Here is a 19,085-nt window from a genome sequence, read left to right as displayed (position 1 = left end):
AAGTCCTTTTCCCCAGGGCTGCTCTCGATCCATTCTCCTACATACTCACCCAAGAGCCAAAACACAGGATCTGGTTTCACTAACTGGAAATTAAACCAGTAAGAGGATGAAGGGATCATCAGGGTAAATTAGCTATTCTACCTTCCCCAAAAATGACTGTAAGTTCAGGCAGAATCAAGGAAAATGGCACTGCCCAGTAAGCCTGACACTGTCTTCAGAGTTTTTGCACCTCACACACAGTTTTAAGGAGTAAGATAAATTTCTTCCACCCTAGAACAATGCCTTTTATCTAATTTTAAGTCTTTGACTACTACCAACCACATTAATGAAAAAAAACCCAATTTTATTCTGACAAGTTTTATGTAATTTATTTGCACAAGTAGCAGAGCCTGCTACTTGCTGAGGCTGGCATTTTAAGTTCCTACTTGTACCCTTCCTTAATTAAGGATCTGCAATTATGAAAGGGCACTGGCAATTCACTTCCCATTACTTTTGCTGAGGGCGACCTGGAGCTAGATTTATGTGGGGGTCTAAGAAGATGATCCATTCCCTTGACTTTGCAAGGGGAAGTGATAAAAAATCTTTTACCCGAGGCACCTTCCATTATGGAGCTATCTCTTTTCCATATGACTGTGAACATATTTTTCAAGTATGTATGCATTATATGCCCTTTAAGACTACAGTAAGGAGCTGGTCACTGAGATAATTTTCCACTTTACTCTGAAAGCCCTGATTGAACTGAGATTCTGAGCACAATAAGCAAGTCTGGAATAGCCTCAGAGGTGCCTTGACTATCCTCTAAGTCATTTGTGTGTCATCAGCTGCCCAAAAGAAGGGAAGAGACAGGACTCAGCATATCAGTGATTCATCATCAACAGTGGGACCCATCCTGCTCTATATGGATTGGGAGAGAGCTCTTAATTCAACAACTCAGCTGGTTTCAGCTGGAAGATGGATTTGGGGTCTGATTACCAATTACTAGGCTTGCAGACATCAGATGAAGGACTCTCAGAGGAGTGTATGGAATGCCTACTATCGAGATCTTGCTGTACTAAGTTACACCTTCCGGAATAGCTTGTCAGAGAACATGCATCTACTATGTTCAACAGGTTATTTAACTCACTAAACATAAATCACCTTTTCTAAGAAGGCCTTTCACAATCATGACAATTGAATTTTAAAACTGGTTGTAACTTTTGAAAAAGATTATAATCAACCTTTTCAAAGACATAACTGTACAGATACAGTTCATAAGGAAAACTACAGGCAGATCTTAGTTAAGGCAATTTGTTTGTTGATACTGGAAGAGGGAATTGAGACAACAGAAAAAAACTTTGATTTATCTTTCTCTTAGCCAAAGTCCAGAAGATTGAACACAAGACCAACCCTTTTAAAAGCACAGTCCAGGCTGATGAGATGCTACTAATGCTTAGCAGACAGAACTTATCCACCATTCTTTCAACTTAGAAACAGCACTCCTTTTTACATAAATTAAGCTATTGCAATAGACACCACACCACTTATCCTAAAGAACCAAAGTGAAATATTTTAAAAATTTGAAGACACTCAATTTAATGGAGCAATCTGAGCCAAAACCCATCATCTCTGAATCAGGCTGGAGCCCAAACTCATCCTGATTAAAATCTTCAATGCATTTTTTAGCCAGTGTTTCACTTAGAACTGGTACTTCCATGCAAAATAGCACCCTAGCACGAGAGTATGTGCAAAAGACGAACAACTATTCAGTGCATGATTTAATGCTACCTCAAATTATGACTTTTATATATATAAGCAAGCCCCTTAGAACAACTTAGACTACAAATATAAATGGAAACCAAGAAACTGGAAACGTCACCTTTTCCAAAAAGCATTGTCCCTGCCACACTATGTATTTTTTTTTAAATTGTGCTGCAAAAGATAGACTTTGCCAAATAAATTATAGGGTAAAATGATCACAAGTAAAAAAACACTATTGGGAGGAACAAGACTTTGATTCTTCTCAATTTGGTATGCTTGTGTCAGTCTTAAATGTATACCAAGATTTTGCTTATTTAATATTCTTTCTATAGAAAACCAAATCAAATCAAATATAGAAGTCTTCAAACTCATCTAGGTTTTTTCTTCCATCTTAATTTAACAGTTTGCTCATGGACTGATGCAGAGTGCCATTTGTTAGAGCTGGGAGACCCTATACCCCAGTAAGAGTGAACACAGCTTCGGCAGGATTTTTTGTTTATATGCTGAAGGCACATGGGTACTACAGGGAGTTTCCCTCACAAAAATTACAATTAAGATTGAAATTTAAGGAGCTAAATACCCTGTACAGAAGCTAAGTGCAAGGAATTTTTTTTTCTGGAGTTCTTAGGAAAAAATCTTCTACCCCAAGCTCTCAAGTGCTAGAAAAGGCATTTGCTGTCTTTTACTGCAGCTTTGACACTTGCAGCCCTCAGTAATTCCAGTGCTGCTCTGCACAGCCGGATCCGCTCCATGGCAGCCAGGTGTGGGCTCCCGGGGTTGAGGGGGCATTTGGCCTCTGAATTAAAAAAACAAAATCAGCAGTCACAGTGAAAAAAAGTTATTTCATCACAAAAATAAAATGTTTTAGTATATTGTCAAACTTTCATTTTGTAAAAAAAAAAAGTGAAATATTCAGATCTGTTGATCTGTTTCAAAATAAAAACTATTTTCAGAAGAAAATGTAAATATTCTGTGTTGCAAGTGGCAAACATTTCAAATCACAGAGTGATTTTACACTGCAAGTGTTTCAATACTCCTTCATTCAGGCAGGGGCATCAAAACGAAATGCTGCGTTGAATTTTTCCGAAGGATTACTACTTGTTGAAAAAGTTCAATGCAGCTGTTACATCACGCCATATGCTGCAACAGATGTCCTCTATTTATCACTCCAGACTGTCTCATTTGATATTTCCTCTTAGACTTACATTTGACCAAAGTAAAAAAAAATAAATACAAAAATCATTTCTGTAGTATATTAATACGGAAATAATGAAATCGGTTTCATTGCCATATGAATCAAAGCGACTTGAATGAATTTTCCATAGAAGATGGAAAACTGATCGAACAAGCGAAAAATAGTCATTTCCCATGAAGACCTGGAAACTGATGTGGTTCATACATGGGAGCGATCCCCATGCCAGAGAGAAAAAGAGACCAAAAAGGGACCACTCGGTTTTTATGCTGGGACCGGTGTGGTAAATTTAGGACAAGTGAATGGGAACTTGCCTGGGAAGCAGGGACAAGGAGGCAGGCTGTGACGAGAAAATTTATGAAACCAACCCCAAGTAGATCCCTAAGAGAAAGGAGAGAAGGACTCTGCTGGCATGGGCATCACACTACTCCCAGCTGAGAACCTGGCACCATGGTGACTTGTTCTGCCTTTGCCCTGTTCACCTCCAGGGAACCAGGCACTGCCAACCTGAGAAAGGTTTTGTATCACTGTTTCATCAGTACATTCCCTTTTACCTATAACAATACTTTGAACGTAACACCTTACACAATAAATCACTGGCCCAGCCTGTTGCTAAGAAAGCAGGGCAGAAGATTTGAAAAAGCATCTATTTTAAAACCTCTCCTTATTTAAATGGGAGCGGCAGGGGGTGAAGTAGTTAATTTGATAATTCAGAAAAAGCTGAGAATGAGCCTTCATGAATACAACAAATCCTATCAGTGGGTTTTCCCATTTTCAGAGACTAAACGGTGACAGCATACTGAGAGAGGGGGCAAAGGCTGTTTTATAATTAGACAGTAAATTGCAATAGATTTTGTATAAAATGATTCAGTTGAACTGTCAATATTGTTTGCATAAGCGCTATTTGGTAAGACAGCATCATTTCTGAAGCAAAACTGCACAATTTATTAAATTACTTTTAGATTTGTCATTACATATGAACTATAAATAGGATGTGTTTTGAATGGCTCTGGAATTGAAGATACTGTAGCTTATAGGTTGTAAACCAGTTTCCCAACAGCCTTTTACCTTCACAGTTTGCAAGGAAAAAGGCTACCAAGATTTGGTATCTCAGTAAGTGGCTGCACGATAGGTTCATAGGAAGACTTTATAAAATGTCAATTAATTTCTGCTCTGAATTTGTTTGGAAATCACTTTCACACTTTTAGAAATTATGACAATGCTTTCTGTAGGTGACGCTAAATGTAAAGTTTAAACTTTACCAGACCGTAGAACTGTACTGTAAAGTACAACAGTGTTCCTCCTTACATGACTGTGCCTTGTTACAGCACATTCACTGTCATAATGTCAGCTTACTAGTCTGGAGAAGTACAAGTAGATATTGGAAGTACTTTCTAGCCATTATGATCATGCAATAGCAATTTTTGAAGACTCTCTGTAAAACCTTAATGTAGCTGATTACTGGGGTGGAAAAGCAGAGTAGCCCTGTAGCCCACTAACCATGCCATTGACTTTGCTAATAACAGGCCAGAGGGTTTGTACTCCCTTGGTGAGACCTCTGAAGCTGAGGGAGGACCTCTGAAGTTGTGTTGGGGTACATGGACCTTTGGCTTGATTAACTCTAGCAACCACTTCTGCAGACCAGGTGGCTTCATCTGTTTTGCTTTGGCTTAGCTTTGCATAATGGTGTGGCATAAGCGTAATTTTATCAAGGGAGCAGTAACAAGTACTTTTTCTGCATTCAACAAATCCTTGGTTTCCTTTTTTCCTCATAAGAAGTTCAAATGTAACAGCAAGGAACCATAAACGGTTCTATGCAAAGTCTGAGCTGTGAGATTAAATGCATGTTTTTACTGCAATCTGAGACTTGTAGGAGATTTGATGGAGTTTGGCATTTTACAAGAAATTCTCACTGGCTCACAAAACTCAGGGCAGAGGCTGAAGAATACCTTGATTAAAAGTATCTCAGGCAACGGGAGGGAGTCAAACTATCATGTAACCTTTGGGAACTGAAAAGGCTTTTGTACTTGAAGAAACACATCCTGAAGAAACTCTAATATGTAATTCCTCATTCAGGCACTGGCTTCAATCCAGAGTAAACAAATGTTCAGCACAGAAATAATGTTATTAATGCTGAACACAAATGTTATTTAAAACCCCTAATTAGAAGTAAATTAGTACAAAGGATTTAATCAACTTTTAAAATTGATTGTGGTAGGATAGTGTACTTGCAATTACATCCATTTAAAGAAAGAGTAGGAAAGATTCATTAGAGCTAGTACCCTTCAAATCTCCCTTTCGAATGAAAAGCATTTGAAACATACAAGCAAATTTTAGTGCCTAAGCAAGTAGATTTGAAATTTGTGAATCTTATCCTAAATCTATTATTTAAAAAAATAATTAAGCTTAAAGTCTGTAAGTCACCTGTCTCGGTGCTTCATAAGTTCCTCGAAGCGCTTGTTTAAATTTATTACAGAGAATTTGCTTATCTGCAGAGGAGAAACTAATCAGCAATGAATTAACATCTTTTCTTCCCAAATCAAAACAAGTACTTCTGAAAGCTGTGGTTTGTGCTAGCAGTTGTTGATCTCCATACTTAACCTTTCTAATTTCCTTGACTTGACACAACACTGTGACTGGATGTTGGAGGTAGAGGAGAAGCTATTCCACAGTTAAACACTATTCCTGCATTTATCCCATTTCTCCATTTTCTTTAACTACATAGAGTTACCTGTACCAAATTATATTTGGCAGTCTTATTCTCTTAGCTAAGCACATATTGAACCAAATTTATGTCAACCTTGCAGCAGCAATATTACCATGGCTACACCATCATGACAATTTAAGCATACAGATGGCTTTTCACATTGTCTGTTTGAAGTTTGTGATATCCAGGATGCGTATCTGAATCTAAAACATATTATATCTTTATAATATAATTTTCAGTCAATGTAATGACAAAATCCTCTCTGGTTCCAAAAGCAATCCACTTTACAAATTTATCTTCCTACCTATTTTTTTATACTAAATATCAAAAAGCTAATTAATTAGGGCTTGAAGTGGCTGAGCTTCCTTATACTTGCATATAACTTGAATATAATTAAGAAGTGAGATATTTAATATGATCAATACTGGAACAACATCTGATATAAAACTGCAAAAGAAAGGGATATAATAGAGATTTTAAGAATTACATCAAGGTGAAATACTAAGGATGCAACTCACAGAAGATTTTTTACCTTCTGTTGGAAGGTCACCACAGAGTGGGATAAAACAGCCTTTACTCATTTTCAAATCAAATTTCCAAAGAGCAATAGGGCTACAAATAGTTGCCACCTCTAAATGAAAAGTTTATATCACAATAAAATTTCACATCTGTGTTTACACACTCCAGTAACTAAGCTAATGTCAAGGGCACTTTTGCAGAAAATTATTAAATTGATAAACTGCTTCAAGGTCCTAGATACTAAATAGTCAGCTCTTTGCCATAATATTGTTAAGTATGATTTACCATAAAAAAAATCACAAGTGTAAGACCTTACAAAGTCCAATTAGAAAATAGCACCACAAATAGGAAACAACTACAGGCATGTGATTTTGACTTTGGGAACTCCCAACAGCAGAATTGCCATTGTACTAGGAAGTTAAAAATTCCAAAGAAACAACCAGAAATACCTAAAAAAAAAAAAAAAATCACAATAAATCTTTCACTGAGCCAAAAGGTCCATTTAAATAGAATACTCCCTTCAACTTGTTTTGCACATCACTGCAGGCTCACTAAATTGCTCACTGATTAGCAAACACACATACAAGGCTCAAAGGGACCTTCTGGAGTGTCTTGACCAACTTGCCAACCAACAATTTATGCACATAGTAATAGGCAACATGCAATCAAAAAGGAGGTTTAACCTGCAGTGGTTACCTCCATAGAGGTAGACATAAGATAGATAAAAGCAGGACAATATGTAATTGCTTTCAGTAACACTGAGAGACTATCAATAAGGTTATAAATACTTCATTATAAACATGTGGCAGCTACTAAAAATGGAACAGAAATGTAAAACAACTACATAACAATGTTGTATAACATGAGGTGACAACAGAGGACCAACCAAGCCAAAACACAAACTAGCCACAGCTGAAATTAAAGACAATACTGATCAATACTGGAATCCAAAAATCTCAGAAGTAAATGAAATTTTTTTTTTGTGTCCAACTCAACCATGGGCCAAATACACTTGGACAACTAGTGCTTCTTTGAAAGGAACATTATGTACAAAATGCCTCAGAACTTTTTGCAGGAATGGAATATATGCTGTTTGATTCAGTGAATAAAAATGTCAATTAAATATACAGAGTCTATGTCTATCTATCTACACATATATAGTATTATAGTTTATGCTTTAATTTTTTTATAAGTGTGATAATTTTCATAATTTATGCATTTTCAGTAGACAATAGTTAAATCTCTGACACCTTAATGTCAACCAAAATAGGCAGTAGGCTGGCTGCCATCACAGAAAGAAAACAATTTCTCCTGTTATTATTCATAGCTATATTTCTTTATCATCATGTGCTTTCTAAAAGTGGATCAGTCACTTTTATGTTTCAATCAAATATGGTATATACAGTTTGAAAATGGGTGATACACTCATATAAGGGGCTTCTTTAAATGGAGCTGTTTCTAATTCAGTTAGCTTATTTTTCATAGGCAGAAACTGTGTTTCTAGTTGTGATGGATTGTGGTTGTCACAAGGAGAAGAATAGCAGCTTAAATCATTTTGTCTGAGACAGGTACCCAGTTATCAGATGGAGCTGATGGAACAAGGAGCCATCGTAGGTCAAATTTAGTAACAGCTGCTTGACCTCACCTTCTCCACAAGGCATCAACAGGACTCCTGTGTTATCCTTGCTAACACATCACATTGTTCATGTCATTTTTTTTTCCTGATAGTAGAACAAACAGAAAGAATGCTAAAATAGAATTTTATGGAAGGATTCATAATTAACTTTAACTCAGGAAAGGCAAGGGAGTCACAAATCAGCTACTTGTTGTCATTATTCACAAGTGAAATAACTTTTTTCTACCATCTGCAGGATCAGTGCTAATTTTGTATTGTGTTCTTGTCTATTTATATTTATTAGGAAAGTGTTAATATTTAATTATTTTAAAATAGAAGGCTTTTATTTCTTCCCATTAACAGGAGCTACTGTGGAAACTAGTAGCATAGTGCTGGGGTGAAAAGATGGCTAAATTAAGTATGATGCATCCAGCTCATACCAATTTATTTTCATTTACAGACCTAAGTGAAACAAAATATTGTAATTCAGGTTCTCCTTGACTCTCTGGAAATTATGAGAGGCTGTAGGCCATGCTGAAATGTCTATTTCTGTCAGAGTACTTCACTTCCACGTAAATGTATATATTCATTGGTATATTTCAGTTTAGCCAGGTTCTTCTCGTAAAAAAACAGTGATTGTGGAAGTATTTCTGGTAGAGTAATCCGTCAGTATTTCAGGAAGTATTCCCTGGGCATTAACACCATTTGATTTCATAACAGCCAGGCAGCAAACTTCCCTCATGGCTTCTCCATGGAAGCCTGCCCCAAAATCATTTGCTCCACATGAGAGGGCCTTGAAGCTGTATCACTTTGCAATAAGGTTCAGTTTGCCCAATCCAAAAATTTCAGCATGGTAAGGTTTTCCAGTATTAGCCTGAGTCCTCTGCTACCAATGAGGAGAAAGATGAGATAAAGGAAGTGAAAAACTCCATTACGGCATAAGGAAATCTTGGGAAAAGAGGAAAAGCCACAAACAGCGCTGAAGGCAATCCTGACAAGCAAGGAGCTGCTAGGACAGAAAGCTGGTCTGCAGGTTTAAATACGCTTCCAAAACCAGTCTTAAGATAGCTGGAAATTGAAATTATAACCTCCTTAGAGAGAAGTAACAAGAAGGAAGAAAATGAGCATGCGTGAGGAGGGAACTAACATTACAACTTTTGCTCTGGTGGGCATGTGCTTCATGGTACTTGGGGCAGGCGATGAATGCCTCACTACTGTTCAGAGAAACTGGGCTGCTAAAAATCTCTCCTGCCCATATTCCTTCCCTTGCGACTAAGTGCCTACTGAGAGTGATTCACACCTTCCTCTTGCCAGATTCTTGGACAGTTCATTCAGACTTGATAGGCTCAGTACCCCATCCACACAACGGAGATAATGACACTTCCCCACCTAAGAGAAGCACTCTGAGGACAAATGCTGGAGGAGTATTTAGGGGCAACGATGACAGAGTCTATATAAGTTCCTAAGGCAGGAACTGTGCGCCCTCTCTAAAAGTAACAAACAAGAGCAGCTTTTATGTAGAAAGGATGCACAATGAACATGACATGGAAAGGCTCGATGTATTATGTTTAGTCCTAAAACACACATTTGCTATTATTTTCTCTGAACTTCCTTCAGGCTATGGTGGCACTACTGAAATAATTATCTTCCTGCCACCTCAACTCAGGAAGGCTGATGCGAAGCAAGAGGAACTTCTTTTATTTTCCCTTGTGCCCACCACCAAGTCAAATTTTATCATCACTGAGGCGGCTGCTGCAGGAGCTATCTTTCCTCCCCCAGAAAGGACAGCGGGAAGGAATTTAACTGGGGCAGCTGTCACACTGCGACGCTTTACAAAAAAAGCAAATGAGAACTGATTCAGACACACGATTCCAGCCTGTTTTCTAAGAGATGCAAGATGAGAGGTGCTGCTACAAGCATTGCTTTGGAAAGGAGCTTTGCATTACCAGGTTTGCATTTTCAAATCACTGGGCCAGTGATTTGCATTCTGAAAGACACAAAACCTGGCCAAGGCAATCAGTGGCCTTCTGAGATGCACTGGTTACTTAAAAACAATAAACAAAACATAAAACCAGGCCCAGGAATAAAATCCTGAACTACCACTGACTTTGATTCCATTCCTCAGGGTCACCACCTCACTCTGCTCCCCTTTCATAGATGTCCAGCACTTGTGATGCTCACCATCCCTGGCAGCTGCATCTGCCTGTGCAAAGGCTGGTTACTGTCATTGATAGTCAGCACCTACTCTCCCTGGTAGTAACAGTTTGAGGGCATGTTAGCACACCTCCCCCTTTCTTTCCGTGGGAACTGAGGAAAAATTAACAACATGCTGTGCAATGGAAGGAATGTGAACTGTAGCCTAGTATCTTTTCTTTTTAAATGACCTAATGACATTATGCGTTCTGTCTACAGACAGCATGGGAAGTGCCACTGCGACTGCTGAGGTGTACTGCTGATGTTCATTAGCAGTTTGCCACTTACTACTCAGAATAAACAGGCAGAATGTTCCCTGGAGCCAGAACACAGACAACATAACCAAGAAACAAACAAGTATGTTGAATCTGAAGTGGTGGTTACACTTTATTAGATCTGTCAGTAATTCTGTCACTCTGCAGGAGGCACCATTCGAGCTCGTGTAACCCAGCATCTCTGCCCCACTAATCCTGCCTAACAAATACGAGATGATAGGTGTTGTAACTAAGAAACAAAATTAAATATAAAAATCTACATCTAATAAACACCACACAATTTATTCAGACACCCTCAAGGAAGGAACCTGGAGTCAAACAAATGATGATAATCTTATCAATTGTATCCTAAATGAGGCCTGACCCACAAGTGTAAGTAATTTCTGAAGAAGCATAGATGATAAGTGTTTACTCTGATGCTTCTATGATAGGAATGAGAACTTTTACTCATTTTCATATGAAAGTCATAATGGAAATGCAGCTATTGTAAAATAGGATAATGAAAAGATGTTAAGATTTTTTTATTTGCAGCATTAAATTAATCACCATATTGATGTAAGCAATCAAATAGAATGAAATCACAAAGTGAAAAATCAAAATACCCATGTAGCTTCTGTTTTGCATTTTAAGTAGGATAGCTTAGGGGCAATGCGAAAAAATCTTCAAACATTTCTGTTTAATGCTGTTTGACAGCACTTCTGTATCTCTGAAAAAAAACTTACACCTTGAATTTCATAAAGGAAGAAGTCCAAACAACCTTAAAAAGATCAGATTCTACCATATCAAGAAAAGAAACAGACTATACCAATATCTGCATGCCCTGTGCCTAACATATATCACATAGCATGTTATCAAATTTCAGAAAAAAAGGTTTTAGAAGATGATGCTGTCCATCTCTCCAACACGCTTTTCCATTTTCCTATCAGAACCACAAGAAAGGAAAAAAGGTCCCAACCAAATCCTCCTTCTCACTATACAGGATACAAAAGGAATCAATAACAGCTTCTAAGAAAATTCAGTATAATCTGACTTCTGCATGTGCTGCCCTACACCAGACAGGAGGGCGAGCAGAGGGAGAGCAGAGGATTCCCACCACAATGTATCTGTGTATGAAGCACACCTCCTGCAAGAACATCCATGGCTAACCAAGAACAAAGTGACCAGCAACTGTAAGCGTAAACCTTGCCTGCATCTATAAACAGTCCGCTTAATATTGAATAAAGCTATTCATACATTACTTATATCCAAAGGGCTAAAAAGTGTTCTGTTACGGCAAAGATAGTAATAAAATAAAGAGTTACTGATGGAGCAAGTGGCACATAGCACAGACCTGTGCTTGCAGAGCCAGTACAGAGTATGAACAAATAATATTGAAAGATTCAAACCTGTGACCAGTTCTCTGATTTCCAAATCTGTAGACTTGCGGAGTAACCGTACTAATGCTGGGATGCCACCACAGTTTTTCAGAGCAATTTTGTTGTCATCATTGGCCTTCCCATATACCAAATTTCTCAAAGCTCCACAGGCACTACGGTGGACTTCTGTCATCCGATGGTCCAATAGATCCACCAGTAATTGTATCCCGCCTTGTCTTCTTATCTGAAACACGCCAAAGTTATAATGATGATAAAATTAGGTAATGAACACCAGCATTATATATGCTACCCCATGTAATTGAGCTGTGGTATATGCAGGGCTACACTCCAGCAAAGGTATGCTGGTAGCCCCCCAAAGCTGCTACAGTATGCTGCTTTGATTCTTCCTATTGTTTTTTTCAATGGCAACAACAAATCTGAACCTCTGTGAAAATAGGCAAAAGCTAGTCAAGAGTGTTTCCTCATTAAGATTTCTCAAGGTTCAGCAAGGTTAGCCTTGGCAAGGCTTTCTCCCATGCTGGAGAAACATCCTCTGCTTCGGAGTATAACACATTACAAGGGTGAGGAAAAACTACAAGGTTACAGCAAACAAAAAAGCTACTGTAGTCTCTGTAAGGATGTTGTATCACCAAAACTGGGAAAAACAAAGGTGAAAGGAAATGGAGGAGGTCTACACAAACATAAAGACAAGGATGACGGAGAAATCATGGAAAGCTTGTTTATTACGATTGAGGAAGACCCTTAAGTGATACAGGAGTAGAAGGCTTATTAATTCCTAAGGCAGCCTACAAAATAAATTTCTAATGCAATACCTTATGTAAAACATCATTCTAGAAAAAAAAAACAAACAAAAATCTTTGAGGCAAATGATCAAGAAGGTCAAGAATACCAAGAACAATTTATTATAAAATCCATTTGCAACAAATCCATATTTATTGTTCTCTGGCACTATTTGCTCCTCAAACAGTAACCACTCTTGGATCTAATTTTAAGAAACTAGACTGTATTAGAACTAACATCCAAGGAGTACAACACTTCAGCTTCAAGGAAGTTGTATAGATGTCTCTGTCAAAAAGTTTCTCCGTGTGTGTCATTGGCTAAGGCACAAAACAAGCTAGGCACTTCAGCTGGCCATTTTACCAACTCTAGTAATGTTTTCCCCAAAACATTAAAAGAGACACAGCGGTAGAGTGTTTTCAAAACTTCAGGAAAAGGTGAGACGTTAATTTTAGAACCAAACTTTATGATGTCAAAGTTTTGAAATCCTTGTGTAGCTGATCTTGCACAGCAGGCGTTCTTGGGGCTCTTTGCAGGGGCGAGGCTTAGGAGGAGGAAACAGTTAAACAAAGTGCAGAAAAAAATTATTAGAAATTAATGATCTATCTACTAACTTCAAAATTGTTAAGTACAACTGATGTATGGCATTTCATGAATCTAACATGACCTTCACTGCAAATAAAGACTGAAAAATGATTCAGCCTTTGAGGTTCCAAAATTGAGCTATACAAAATTACTCACTGATAAAACAGAAGTTCTCTCTTTCTTCTGCGGCTTATCTGGCATATTCCTATTTTTGCAATAACAGCAAGACCCAGTAACAGAGCAGTTTTGTAGCTAAAAAGTGTATATACTGAGATGTTACAGTATTACATTAAAATGTTATAATGTATATACAGTTACAACATAGATTTGGGCTAAATGCAAAAGTGACAGTGTTTAAAGATAAACTGAGATATTTTCCCTTAAACAGGCATTACATTGGTATATTATGTCCAATTTTCCGAGCAACATACAGCAGCTGGCAGTACATGGAGAGTGCAGAGATGTGAATGGACATTGGTACAATACATCAACTTCAGGCAGAAAAGTTCATTAATCTTTTCGAGAGCCCATGCTTCTACTGCTCAGAGAATACATGACATTTTTCAGTTTAGAAACCAGAAAATCAGATAAAAGAGAAAATGTGTTGCAATACATCGCACTGGTCAAAACTTTACCCACATGAACAGGCTGACTTGCAATGAAATAATTTGCTCCTTTCCAAGCCAGGAAAAAATTACCAAGCTTATCTGGGAGGTGTGGGGGGTAGGGTTGTTTGTTTGCTTCTTTTTACAGTCCATCACCATTTAATCTTCAGATTAAAATACGTTCACTTCCACTACTAACCAGATTCTCAAAACCAAGCATACTACATGAAGAGCCACCTACACATCAAAACAGATATTTACTGAAACAGACTAGGAACAAAAATTTACACATCAGTTCTGCAAAAGGTGAACCAACCACTGAGCTTCACACTTCAACCTCCGAAAAGAAAAAAAGATCTGATGGAAAAAAAGAATGCAGTTAAAACATACACAAGTTGTTGGTATGATGAGTAATATCAGGAACGACAGAATGAAAACACGCCTGCTGATCTTTATATTTTTAAAGCACAATATGCTGAATGAATATTTTAATTGCTTCACTGGTAAAAAAAAGATCATGAATGAGAAAAAGTATTAACTTTGTAGCAAAAATAATTCCATGGTTCCATTCCATCATTCCTCTGAAGACTCAAAGGGCTCTGCCTCCATTCAGAGGCATGCTGTGCCTGTGCTGTTTTCCCCACTCTCCCTCCCAGACACAGCCAAGTAGCATCTCAGGCTCCTTCATCGCTTCTCTTGTGGATACTCTCAGGTGGCAGGTTTTGCTATTTTCTGCTCCTTTATAAGGAAAAATGTACGGTTCTGCTATGTTCAGCCGGTACTACTGAGCTGTAACCTTCCCTTTTTGGTCATGGTATCTCACAGCATACTAGCATTCAGCTCAGGCAGCAACTCCTCTCCCAGGAACCAGAAGTCAGCAGCAGACCGAAGTGATTCAAAGATACTTGCTTAAAAGCAAGGGCATTAAATATTCATCTACAATGCATTTCTGTCAGAAAAACAAAGGGTAATACAACAGAAATAAAACGGATGTTACATAACACTTCACCTAACTTGACAAAACTTCTTAAATTCTACTGAAGAAAGAACTTATTCCTACCTGGAAAAGACAAGACTTATTTTGCAAACTTTATTTGAATTTCCAGGCTCAGATACCTGGCAAAGTAGCTGTGTCACACAGGCAGAGAGGAATCTGATTCTTCACAACTGGGAGCTTGGCTTCTGATGCCGTTCTTAATCTGGATTAATGTGTTGCTTTGTTTTTGTTTTTTTTTTTTCCAGTAGCCCATTATTCACCAGAAGTCTCATCCCATCTTCATGTTTGCATCACATATCTACATAGCTGTTTAACACTGTATTCTTCAGCAGGTTGAACTATGCCTGACAAATTGTGAGACTGTGATAAATGTTATCAGTATCAATTTACATTTACAGAAATTTAGGCAAAAGAAATAAAATTACTTGTTCAAGTCCTTTATGGAGATAAAGCTGCAGCCTGGAGGACAGTTCTGACCTAGTGAGTCTCTTGGAGCAGATCTCAGCTCAGCTAAGTTATCACAGCTTCAATGAGTTCAGCAGCAGCGCTACTGCCAAATGTCTTTGCCAAGAATACTGGGATGGGGTGGATAAGCAGCAATTTGCACCAATGGAGCATCAAATCCCACTCCCCTAAAGGACTTTCGATAGACAGTTCTGTCTCTCTCTTGACTTTACATGAAGAGAACATTTCTTTATGTAATATTTATTGACATACCAGTGGCAGCTTCCTTGCTATATCTAGAAGAAAAAGAAAATGAAATATGCTGGAGTCTGCTTGCCTGCTACAATCAAATAATCAGCACAGTACCAAGTTATCAGGAGATACAGGAGACCAATTCTCTTCTCACATGGAGCAATGCCAGAGTAGCCACTTCTGAAGTCAAAAGAATTACCCTGAACTCTGTAGCACAACTGAGTTTGCCCACTCATATTGTAAAGTTTATTCTTCCTGTCTTGATTGCACTGTCCCTTTTTTATGCTGTCTCTTCTCAAAATTAAAAAAAAAAAACAACCCACAAGATCAGACTAGAAGTATTAAAAATGCTGGGTGAATCTGTGTTGCAGTGTTTATCAAGTGACTCTTTTAATCCATGGACACTGTTATTTCTGAATGTTCTCTTCTTTCTTTTTTCCTCACTAGAAATATTTTATGTGTGTCTTCTGAAGATGCTGCTAAAGAGTTGCTAAAAAAGTACATCAGGATGTATTCTTTCACACATGGCACTATGGAGTGCATGGCAAATCCTATTAGGACTGGAAATCTCAGCACACATAAGCCTGAATTCATTCTGCTGAGTTTTCTCAGTAACAACTCAGTGTAAACCTGTGCTGATCAATGTAAAAACTGAAAGAACAGAGATTACATGAATTTTGTCATGAAAAATTTTCCATGGATGAATGTGCAGAGCTGCTTTCCTCTGATGAATCATGTGTTTTCTCTTTCCAGTACATTTATAAACTTTCATTTTAAAGTTGGCCCTCACCACTAATGTTATCGTCTACTTGCTGGTCAGAAGGACTTGGTCTGGTCATAGAATCATAGGCTAGAGTTGGAAGGGACCTTCAAAGGTCATCTAGTCCAACCCCCCTGCAAGGAGCAGGGACATCCCCAACTAGATCAGGTTGCTCAGAGCCTCACCCAGCCTGGCCTTGAACGTTTCCAGGGATGGGGCATCCACCACCTTTCTGGGCAACCTGTTCCAGTGTTCTATAACTCGCATCGTAAAAAATTTTTTCCTAATATCTAATCTGAATCTACCTCCCTCTATTTTAAAACCATTACTCCTTGTCCTATCACAACAGGCCCTACTGAACAGTCTCTCCCCATCTTTCTTGTAGGCCTCCTTGAGGTACTGGAAGACCGCTATCAGGTCTCCCCGGAGCCTCCTCTTCTGCAGGCTGAACAGCCCCAACTCTCTCAGCCTGTCCTCATAGGAAAGGTGCTCCAGCCCTTTTATCATCCTCGTGGCCCTCCTCTGGACCTTCTCCAGCTGGTCCATGTCCTTCTTGTGTTGGGGGCTCCAGAACTGGACACAGTACTCCAGGTGGGGTCTCACCAGGGCAGAGTAGAGGGGGAGAATCACCTCCCTCGACCTGCTGGCCACGCTTCTCTTGATGCAGCCCAGGATGCGATTGGCCTTCTGGGTCGCAAGGGCTCATTGCCGGCTCATGCTGAGTTTCTTGTCCACCAGCACTCCCAAGTCCTTCTCCTCAGGGCTGCTCTCGATCCATTCTCCACCCAGCCTGTATTTGTGCCTGGGATTGCCACGACCCACGTGAAGTCAAGTCTCATGAGGCCACAATACACACAGACAAGACTGGAAAGACTTTCTGCTCCACAGTCTGATAAGAGTGCACTTAAATCAGCATGATACCAGAGTCTTCTCCTCCAGCTTCATATAAACTTTGTTTTTGCATTGTATCTGAGAACATATTTCTGTTCACACTACGTAGACAAAAAGTGCATTTGGATTCAAGAGGGGTTCAGACCAGTGCTGGAGGCAGTGAAGATGTTATCCATGTCCTAACAAGGAGAGTCTGGATGTCTCAAGCCAAGAACATTTGAGAAATGCAATTTATCAGTTTCAAGGCTGACCTTTAATTAAATGGATTTGGCTTCAGTCGTCAAGAAGCTAAGATAAGTTCAAAGCGTGTTTACCACAATAGATTTTCCATGACAGTGGACTGTTAGATATTCAATCTCCCAGGAGTTACACACGACCAGCCTGAAGCTCATGCATTGGTAAAACAAGTCAATAACACATTGATGATATGTCTGCAATGGTGTAAGTATACTTGTTTATGGTTTTAGCATTTGAATTATCTGATAGCTTGCTTTTCTAATTTGATACAAGAGATTGGACTGACGTGTGGAAAGAAAAACAAATGTAGGATGTGAAGGGTATGTAGATACCTGCAATATAAGGACATCAGTTTTGTGAGGTCAGCTGATAAATGGCTGTCCCTCATATACATAGAGATGAGACTGGAAAAGTAATAAACCATGCTTATACACGCAAACTCTATAAAACAAGAGGTAGTATCAAAGATGGTCTCTGATGTCATTGGTTGGGCTGCTGAAGGAACTACTCAAAGGCTTGGAGAGGTTCAGACTAAGCTTTGTTAAGTGGTAAAAGTTGGGAGGATGTGGGGAGGAATGAATGTCAAGGTTATCACAGGTCTTAAGGGAAAGAGTATGCTTACGGGATGCTTTCAGAGAATGGTGTCAATGTGCAAAACCTATGGGATGTTTAGCAGAAGGGCAAAGGCAGGAAAAGGGAGACATCCAAATGCATGAGGGAGGAACAACATGAGAAAATAGAGAGAAAGGTGTGATAAAAGGGGCTGGTTGTATTTAAATAAGTTGTGCTTCAGTATGCTTGTCTGGTCACTGTGTCTGATCACTGCAGCCTGTTTTATCTTCTTATTGAATCAAATTCCTAACAATTTTCCTGGATGAGGATGGTCTACATTCTGGATCAGTGTAATGCTGGTGAACCTCATACTGGAGTAGCTGATGAGCAGGATAGGAGATCTGGGAAAGACCTGTCAGAGAGAATGTAGATCTGGGAACCAGATACCAGAGAGACCTCTTTGTGTCTTCATGTGTGTAGCATGAGAGCTGCTAGGATGCTTTGAGCCTGAACAGCCAGAGAATAAGGACCACATGTGGTTCGTGTTTGTGTGAGTGTTGCTCTGTGTCCACGGGGTGCTTGTGCAGGCACTGTTCTCACGCTTCTGTTGATCTGCTGTATGATCTAAGCTTCTTTAATGTACACACTGAACAAAATAAATAGGGACGCTTTTATTTTTGGGATGATCTGTATCTGGTTCATTTCTCATTCCTTTATTGTATTGGTTTTGTAGATAGGCAATTTAGGTCAGTATATGCTACAGTATGTTGGAAATTTTAACTGGGTTACATGCTCAGTCTCATACCATGTTTACCTAAGGATACAGAATAAGAGAAATCATCAGCTGGCTTGTTAAAGCTAGTCTAAAGGAGAAGAGCCCACCCTCTGATGCAATGCCAAAATATGTCCTACTCAATTTCCAGGCAGTAGTTAGAGCTTGGTCCCAATCACTCTGAAGACTGCTAACACTCATCTCACAGATGGGAAGAGGTGGTTCAGGCAGCATTCAAGCACTACTCTTATACAAAAAGGATACATTGGAATCAGTGGATCAAACACAAAGCTCCATTTAGAAGAATCTAGAGACCTCTCCTGAGGAATATTTACTTCCCTTTGGGAAAGATGTCTGGATCTACAGCTTTTGGTATCTTCTCCCTGCTTTGTACGACACTGGTTAAACATAAACTTCACTCTTTTTGAGACGACTCTGGTCAAAGGATACTTTCTGTGCACTAAAAAGAACTGACAGAAGGACAACTTATGAACATAGGAACCCTCAAGAAAAAAAATAATAAAATAACAAAATGCAAGTATTGTAGAAAACTTTGCAGTCTTAATTTACCTTTTACTTTTCATGATAAATGCATGCTA

The 19,085-nt window shown here is 38.8% G+C and overlaps 1 protein-coding gene across 9 annotated transcripts in view; it reads right to left on the bottom strand.

Moving 5' to 3' along the window:
* The window catches only part of CTNND2 (catenin delta 2), a 676,745-nt gene that overhangs the window by 141,586 nt on the left and 516,074 nt on the right, over nt 1-19,085 (bottom strand). For all 9 annotated transcript variants that reach the window (XM_086740367.1, XM_086740369.1, XM_086740370.1 and 6 more), the window contains one exon: nt 11,624-11,837. In XM_086740367.1, coding sequence (XP_086596493.1) covers nt 11,624-11,837 — 214 coding nt within the window. The remainder of the gene's footprint in view (nt 1-11,623; nt 11,838-19,085) is intronic.

The sequence above is a fragment of the Chlamydotis macqueenii genome, chromosome 2 (assembly GCF_036417535.1).
Source record: "Chlamydotis macqueenii isolate bChlMac1 chromosome 2, bChlMac1.mat, whole genome shotgun sequence".
In the NCBI taxonomy this organism is placed as follows: domain Eukaryota; kingdom Metazoa; phylum Chordata; class Aves; order Otidiformes; family Otididae; genus Chlamydotis; species Chlamydotis macqueenii.
Note: the sequence above shows the minus strand (reverse complement) of the source record. Positions and strands in the feature narration are given on the sequence as shown.